Source organism: Camelus ferus, chromosome 3 (genome assembly GCF_009834535.1).
Source record: "Camelus ferus isolate YT-003-E chromosome 3, BCGSAC_Cfer_1.0, whole genome shotgun sequence".
NCBI classification, from domain to species: Eukaryota; Metazoa; Chordata; class Mammalia; order Artiodactyla; family Camelidae; genus Camelus; species Camelus ferus.
The window spans coordinates 111,193,631-111,202,284 of NC_045698.1; the positions used below are offsets into that span (position 1 = coordinate 111,193,631).

Sequence of the window (8,654 nt, forward strand, 5' to 3'; positions counted from 1 at the left end):
GAGGGCGACATAAGACATTTTTACGGGGCAGACCAGGATTTTTACACCATATTCCACTGCTGAGAACTCAGTCACATGGCCTCACAGAGAGGCAAGGGGGATGGGGAAATGCAGTCCCTGGCAGGGCAGCCGATCTCAGGGGAGCAGGAATCTCCAGCGGACATCCTGCAGTCTGCCACAAAGCCCCTTCCCACCGCAGGCTTCTGGCCTTAAGCAAGTCTGAGTTTAGGAAATGTACAGTTAATTACATAGACCTTTGAGTTAACATCATTGTCTGTAACTAAGAGTGGTCAAAGGACTTCTTAGGAACTGGAAAAAAGTCACAGGACACACCAAGGGACAAGAGGCTGAGGCAGAGCGTTAACAGGAACAGTCAACAGGAAAAATAAAATTGCTGTTTTTTAAGTCTATATGGTTTAACATGTTTACTTTTAACACGTTACAGTATTTTTTTCGATTCAGCAGATTTTTAAGTGAAATAAATCTAAAGATCATAATTTCACATGTACACAGTTTGATATCCTTTATTATCTACCATTCTTAAAGCAAACGACAATTCTACTTTTCGAGGATGAAAGCTTGCTGTTACTGAGGATATCTTCAAAGTTTACGGCAACTCCAAACACAGGAATGTTCCACACAAGGGTAGTGAACACTCTTGCTTTTTAGGTGACGACTCTTAATGCTGGCATACTCATTTGCCTAAACCTGCCAAAAGCTGAAATTATTGCCTGTGACGTCTCATAACTGATAATGCTGGAGAGTCAAGCTGTTTGTATGACTTCTAGTTATATTTCTCTTAGGAATCTCTTAAGAGTGAATTAACTAATATATATGCTATTTACTAAAGGAAAAAAAAGCGAGAAGAAAAAGAAACATCCTTCATGGTCTTTCATTCATTTCATCAATTAGGACACACAAGGCAGCATCTTTCTCTATAATCTGGTCTCTCCTAGATCCTGAATTTTCTCTTTGTTGTTCATTCTGTCCAGTACAATTGTTGCTATCATCAGCATCCATTGGTTCAGATTTTACTCTCATCCCTGCTTCCGAATGGGGCAAGTCATCAGGCAAAGAAGCCAAGCAATTCTGAATCATCTCGATGACTCGTTCCAGATGCTTCTGAAACCTTTCGGCTGTTTCAAGGCGTTGACGTTTCTGTACCTCCATCATGACTCTCAAGGTCTCTCTTGCTTGGTGGGGTCGATATTCATTTATGAGATGATGCACGTGTACAAAAAGCAGCTTAAGATCTTCTAGCTTCTCTTCTCGTTTTATACTCCCAGGGCTCCTTATCAAGATATCTAAGAGATCTAAGAAATTAATAAGGATAGACATATTGAGTTTTCTCAGTTCTTTCTTGTGATCAAACTGCATAGGATGAAGTCGTTCGATACCCTGACTTTCTAAAGGACGGATGATAAGATCGTCGCATTGGAACTGGTTGCCAAACATCATGTAACTGTCCTTTATTGGAGGTGGAGGCTTGGGAGCTAGGCCTTCCTGAATATTTTCATCTGTATACTCCTTGATGTACTGCATCGGAGGTGGCGGAAGGGCACTGACTTGCTGTGGCTCACCCATTGTGGAAGATCAAGAATCTAAAGAAATAGACCAAAGATTTAGAGCAGAGCTACAAAACAAACCTGTCGCCTTGGTGACTACGGTTGATTGAATCCTCAGATGCAGAACTGCAAATATGAAGGAACTGCAGGCACGAAGGGCCAATTATAAGTTACACTGAGATTTCCAACTGCACCGAGGGCAGGCGCCCCTCACTTCCCAGCTGTTCAGGGGTCAACTGTATTTTCACCTAGAAAGGAAATCTTCTGGATTCCATACCCCTCACTAATTATGCTCCATTTCTCTACTCCTCTCTGCAGTCAAACTACACATGCTGTTACCCCATCTCATGTTACAATCACTTCTGTTTTATATTATAGATTGATCTCCTTATAACGCTAAGAAACACTTTGACAAAATTAACATTGCTATATTCCAGACACCTCTCACCATTTAAGCTTCTCTGATAAAATGATCCAATTCTATACCCTTTTTTCCTGTAATATATGCTACAATTTTTATAGGCACATTAACTTTTCCACATCTACTACAGAAATTTCAAACCCAAGTGTAATCTTCAACAGCCACAACCACCTCTATTTAATCCATTTTCAACTTAGGTACATCACAAATGAGAAGAATCCAAGTGCTCATTTAGACTGATCTTACTAGACTTTCAAGATATAACACATTGAATCTCAGAGATGACAAGTAACATACTAGAGGCAGTTTTATACTTGCAATTTGTGAGGTACAAAGGACAGCTGTGGGACAGCTCTGAGTTTCCACCAAGCCACAGCAGTGGACCAGGATGCTGCCATGAGTCACTGAGGTAGTGGCCACGGGCACACCCTGAGTTACTGTAACTGCACCAGCCCACAACACAGTGCTCTACTAGCCTTCTGCATATCCACTTTTGTCACTATCCAGCCTGGCTTCAACCTCCCACCTCCACAAAAACTGCTCATCAAGGTCATCCACAATCACCACAGCACTAAATCCAACCGACATTTTTCTAAGATGATCTTTATCTCTCACCAGCATTTTCTTCCTTTTCAGCACACTCCTACTCCCTCAGCCTCTGTGATCCTACATTTGTTTTCCTCCTACCTCACTGGCCACTCCGTCTCCTTCAGTGCACCCCCTTCTCTACCCAAATTTTAATGGTGGCATCGCTCAGAGGACTGCCCTAATTTAGGGAATCACAAACTCAAATGCCAATGGGAAAATGCAGGCAACACGAAGAGTGACGCACCGTGGGGCAGGGATCAGGGTGAACTGAGCCCACACACGCACGCCAGGTCTCAGCCCACAGCCTCTAGCATTCATGAGGGAATGAAGAGTCACTGTTCCTCAGTTTCCTGATTTTTCAAGATAGGGCAAAAATTCATATTTTTATGTGAAATCTCTCAATTTTAAAAAATACTGGTAATCAATTCCACTAAATGTCAAGGTCAAAAAGAACTTATCTGCAACAATCTTTGCGGTCTGCTGGCCACTAGTTTTAGACCTCTGTTTTATGTTCTCCCTTGGGTGATCTCAGTCAATTCCATAGCTCTGAATACCATTTCTGTCAGTGGTTCTCAACCAGGGGCAATTCTGCCCACCAGAAGACATATGGCAAGGTCTGGAGATGTTTTTTAGTTGTCACAGTCTGGGAGTGGGTGGCTCTACTGGCTTCTAATGAGTTGAGGCTGGGAATGCTGTAAACATACAAGGCACAGGACTGCTCCTCCACCACAAAAAATTAACCAGCCTCAAATGTCAATATATTGTGCAAAGTGGAGAAACCTGGTCTATGTTTATGACTCCTGACTTTTTTTTTTAATTGAAGTATAGCTGATTTACAATATTGTGTTAGTTTCCAGTGTATAGCAAAGTGATTCAGTTTTTTTTTCAGACAGTATTCCATTATAGGTTACTACAAGATATTGAATATAATTCCCTGTGCTATACAGTAAATTCTTGTTGCTTATCTATTTTATGTGTAGTAGTTTGTATGTGTTAATCCCATATTCCCATTTTGCCCCTCCCTCCCTCTCCCCTTTGGTAATTGTAAATTTGTTTTCTATGTGCCTGTTTGTTTTTTATATAGATTCAATTGTATTATTCTTGGATCCACATTTAAGTGAGACCGTACAGTATTTGTCCTTCTCTTGACTTGACTTTACATCCCAGGCCAGACTGCTTCTGGGCTCCTTCTGGATGTCTCATAGGGCATTTAAACTTAAAAAAAAAAAAAAAAAAAAAAGGAGTTCTTTTATTCCATCTACTATATATACACACTCTAAACCAGTTCCTCTCAGTTTGAATCTCCCCTGTCTCAATAAAATGTCCCCATTATCCACCTAGCGTTTCAAGCCAGAAACCTAAAGGTTATCTTAATCCTCCATTTTTATTGACCTCTTCTCCACACTATCACTGCCAAATTTATCAAGTCCTGTTGATTCCAAACCTTTACAATCTCAAATTCACCAGTTCTAACCAAGACACCATTCCCTCTTACCTGGAATACGATGGTCTCCCCAGGGATCTGTTTGTTTTCACTACTTTCTTCTCCCTCATAACCTAGCAATATTGTCTTCTAGTATTCTTACACAATTCTTTACACCAACCTTTCCTGCCTTTGGGTCTTCCCATATGCTTTTCTTCCTGCTTCAAGCACCAGCTTAAAATCTCACCTCTGAAGATACAACTTCTCTGATTATTCATCAAAAGCAGATGCTGCCTCCCCTCCTTTATGCTTTGTACCAGTATCTGATTTGTCCCCTCAACCAGACTGTAAGCTCCAAGAGGGGAAAGACTGTGACTACCATAGTTCTCACCATGTCCACAACTGTCCATGTAAGTTTCAAACATTTGTTGATGGCTCCATTCACTTTAAGAGGGCTCTAAATCAATGGGAATTTGGAAGCAGGTACAAACATCCTTAATGTGTATTCACTCCTTCAAATATTTACCGTTTTTCTAATATGTAACAATGAGTATCCAGGCATGATGACTATGATGATAGATACCATGTGAGTGCATATTACATGACAGACACGGTTCTACTTTTCTCATGGTTGTGAGAAATCTGAGAAAATAAAGGTTCTCTTTCCATTTTAGAGACCACTGTGGCTGAGAAAGCCTGAGCCACTTGCATGAAGTCACAGAGGAAAGAAAGAAGCCAGAGTCTAAAGATCTCAAATACTACACTATCTTTTAAGGATAAACAAGAAATACTGCATCCATCCTCATGTGGCACACAATCAAGGAAAACAGACAAGAAATAACTAACTACACATTTTAAGGGTACTACAAAAGACCAACAGATCTGATTGCCAAAAATAAATCTAGAAATTCCATACAGAAAAATATATCAGAAGCAAAGTTAAAAGACAACTCAATTTTCCTGGAAGAATGTTTGCAAGCTAACAAAGGGCAAATACTAGAAATTTTATTTTGATTTTTAAAAAACATATTTTCTTACTCCATCCCCATTAGAAAAGTACTATGACTTAAGAAATTTCCTGTCTTGTTCATAACTCTACCTCCAGCATTTCAAACAATGTCTAGAAGGTGCCAGAATCTCAATAAAGTTCCATTCAACGAGGATTTTTGTTTGTTTGTTTTTTAATGGTGGTAATGGGGACTGAACCCAGGACCTCATGCAGGCTAAGCATGAGCTCTCCCACTGAGTTATTATTACCCTCCCCCAGAATGAGTTTCTTAAAAAGCCTTGCATTTTAAAAAATTAACAGAAAAATAGGCAAAAGATGACGATGAAAATGCAAATGCTGGATAAAGGCAGGGAAACATTCAAATTATACACTGTTAAAAGTAAATTTTAAAAAGGACTTTTCATCTACCAGACTATCAAGATTTCAAACATTCCATCACTCAACAAATATTAGAAAATCTTCAGTGTGGCAGTCCCTAAATCAGAATGGTCACCCCAATTTTAGAAGCAGGCTCTTAGCTATTCGGACCCTGCAGGAAGCCTTCTAGGGTGGACAGCATCCACTCACCTCGGCTCTCAAAGAAGCCACCATCACAACCACCACATAACACTCTCAGGCGGTAGCCTGGTAACACCAAGACAATACTAGGAATTCTCATACACAACTTTTAGGAAAAGAAACAAATATATTTATTTGGAATTTAATGTGACAGATTCAAAAATTTAAATGCTGATATTCTTTGACCCCAAAATTCTATTTCTAGAAATTTATCCTATAAAAATATTGGTACAAGCACACAACAATGTGTGTAAGGATGTTTAATGCAGCACTGTTTGAAAAGAATAGGAAAAGCTGGAAATAATCCATAACTTCATCAATTCGAGGGCTGGTTAAAATACATCCATATAATACAGCCATTAGGAAAAAAGGTGTTAAAGTGCACAGGATGGAGCGTTATAAACTCTGTGCACCATTTCATTTATTTACAATACATTTACCACAGTTGCAAAGAGTTTTAATCAACTTTTTTAAACTTTCAAACATAAATTCAAACTTACAGAAAAGTTGTATGAATGGTACAAAGAATATTCCATGTTCTCTACCCAGATTCTCCAAATGTTAACATTTTCCCTCATTTGCCTTATTGGTCTCTCATCTTTTTATCCCCAAGTGCTTTAATGGGTATCCCTCAAACAAGAACGTTCTCTTATAACCACACAATTACCAAAAATCATAGAATCAGCATGATCTGGTACTTCTAAATAAATTTTAACCCAGGTTTCACCCTACTCAAGCCTTTTAAGATTAAAGTCCTGTTTTTGTGTTTCTCAGCACCATGTGTATTCCTCTACTTAAGCTGTCATTTCCCGAAGGCCAACTAAGTGACTGGTACCACTTGTTTATAACCCCTCTTAGTTAATCTTCATAACAATCCTATGAGTTATGCACTATTATCAGTTTCATTTAAGAGTAGAGGATTCCCAAGTCTCACCGGGGGGAAGTGTTTGCAACCAGATCGACAGGGTAGTAAATGGCACAGCAGGAATTCTGACCCTTGGTCCTCGTAACTGCGCAGTACAAGCTTTCCGAAATCAATGAACTATGAAGCGTCTATCAGTACAAAAGGGAAAGGACATATTGCAGAAATCATGTTTATTTCTCTATCACTTCTCTAGACTGAATTTGTCAAAGACGAAGGAGGTTTTCAGTAAAACCAGCGCCAAGCATCTTTGCTGCTTACTAGACTCAAGATCGATCTTCTACTGTTTGTTCCGTTCTGCAGGATTTAATTTAAAAAAGAAAAGAAAAAGAAACAAAGAAAGGAATTCCAGAGTCCCATCCCGAGACGTCTGACTCATCTTGTCTACTGTGAATGGGGCGTGGCATCTACCTCCTTCCCCGCCTCCCGTTAATTCACCTGACTTCAGGGCTGCTCCCCGAGGAGAAAGAGCGGGGCTGCACATCCCACATGCCAAAGTCCGGAGAGGCCGAATGACTCGCCGAGGCCACACCGCTTAGCAACCCGACGGCGCGGGGCTGGAACAGAGGTCTCCCGACCTCCTCCGGGGCTCGGCTGCCCCACTCGGAGGAAGCCCCGCGCCGCCGCGCGAAGGGCACCTTCCGCCGGGCGGCCCACCTGGGGGCTCCGCGAGCGGCGAGGAGGCCGCGCTCTCTGAGGGACGCCGGGGAGGAAGGCGGGCGAGAGCACTCGACGCCAGGCCTCCCCTTATTCCCATCCCGCCCCGAGAAAGCCGCGGGGTCCGGAAGGAGAATTGCGAGCGGAACGGAGCCCTAAGCCGTCGCCGCCCACTCACCTCAGCTCAGGGGTTTTACACCGGTAGCCGCCTTCGCTGCCGCAGCCGAAATCTAACTTCCGGCCTCCACCTCCAGGAAGAAACCACTGATACTGTCCCTTGATTGGCTGAAAGAGCTGTCCTTTACCCGAGGCTCAAGTCCCGCCTCAGATTGATGGCTAGGTATTGCGCCTGCGCATATCCGCCTCTTTCTCCCCGCAGTTCGACGGTGGCCGTCGGGTTTGGAGTGGCGGAGGGTCTCTTTGTACTTTCCGTCAATAAAAGTAGCAGCTGGTAGCTGCATTCCTTTTTTTTAAAATTAAAAAAAATTTTTAACGGTTAAAATTAAGGCATCCACATGCCTTACATAAACGTTAGAAAATACAGAGAAGCAGATGTTTAAAAAAAATGATATCGACTGTTAGCCACTGTAAAAATAACATTTAAAAAAATCAGACTGGATTTTATATGCTGGTTATGTATTTTGAAATCTGGAAATATTTATGAACATGATTGGGAATCAATAATATATTATTAGTTTGCATTACTTAGCATCCATTCACTTTTATTTTTATTTAGGAATTCAGATTCTATTCTACTTCCAGGCGAAAAATTAACAAGTTTTTTTTTTTTTTCAAATCAAACTTAACGGTTTCTTTTGGAGGTTATTTTTATAAGAAGTATCACACATTTCTAAACTTGTGAGAATCTTACAAGAGCATGTTGCACATAAAAAGATAAGGTTGTTATTCTGATGAAAGCTCTCAACTTTACCTCTTTAAAATAAGATTCTTTGATTTCGTTTTTTGAAACTTACTATTGGAGAGTTCCAAACATATACAAAAGTAGAGAGAACAGTGAATTCATCACCCGACTTTAACAATTATCTACCCATAGACATTGTTTCAGTCCAGCTTGCATTTTTAAAAGATAAGGACTCCTCTTTTTCCCCCCACATAACCACAGAACCATTGTCTCATTTAAAAATCAAATAATAAAATAATCAATTAATAATTATTTAATATCATCAAAATCAAGTCATATTTGGATACCAATTGTCTGAGGATCCAATAAAGTTCACCCCTGTGTGACTGGCTGGTGTATCTTCTAATCACCTTTTAATCTATAGGTTCCTTCCCCCATCTCAATTTCCCCCTGACATCAGTTTATTTCCTGAAGAAACCTCTTCACTTTTGAGCATACCCCAATCAGGCTTTTCTCCCTTCACTGAGACTGGTGTGACCTACGCTTTGACCTCCAATGGGCATGCTTAGTCCTCATTTTACTCTACTCTCAGCAGCATCCAGCCCATTTGATCATATGAATTGTGCTGGGACTCAGTTCTCAGTTCTTA

General features: G+C 40.7%; 1 protein-coding gene across 2 annotated transcripts; it reads right to left on the reverse strand.

The window, feature by feature from the left end:
• Positions 1 to 410: 410 nt before the first annotated feature.
• MED7 (mediator complex subunit 7) lies at positions 411 to 7,419 on the reverse strand. Of its 2 annotated transcripts, none has more exons than XM_014552114.2 (2): positions 6,925 to 7,314; positions 411 to 1,601 (listed from the first exon to the last, which is right to left on the reverse strand). In XM_014552114.2, exon 2 carries the CDS (start codon positions 1,582 to 1,584, stop codon positions 883 to 885), a length of 702 nt encoding a protein of 233 aa, XP_014407600.1. In that variant the 5' UTR covers positions 1,585 to 1,601; positions 6,925 to 7,314; the 3' UTR covers positions 411 to 882. The 2 variants fall into 2 exon arrangements, with proteins under 2 accessions (XP_014407600.1, XP_006176502.1); XM_006176440.2 differs by lacking the exon at positions 6,925 to 7,314 and adding an exon at positions 7,322 to 7,419 and having other exon boundaries at positions 498 to 1,601.
• Positions 7,420 to 8,654: the final 1,235 nt, after the last annotated feature.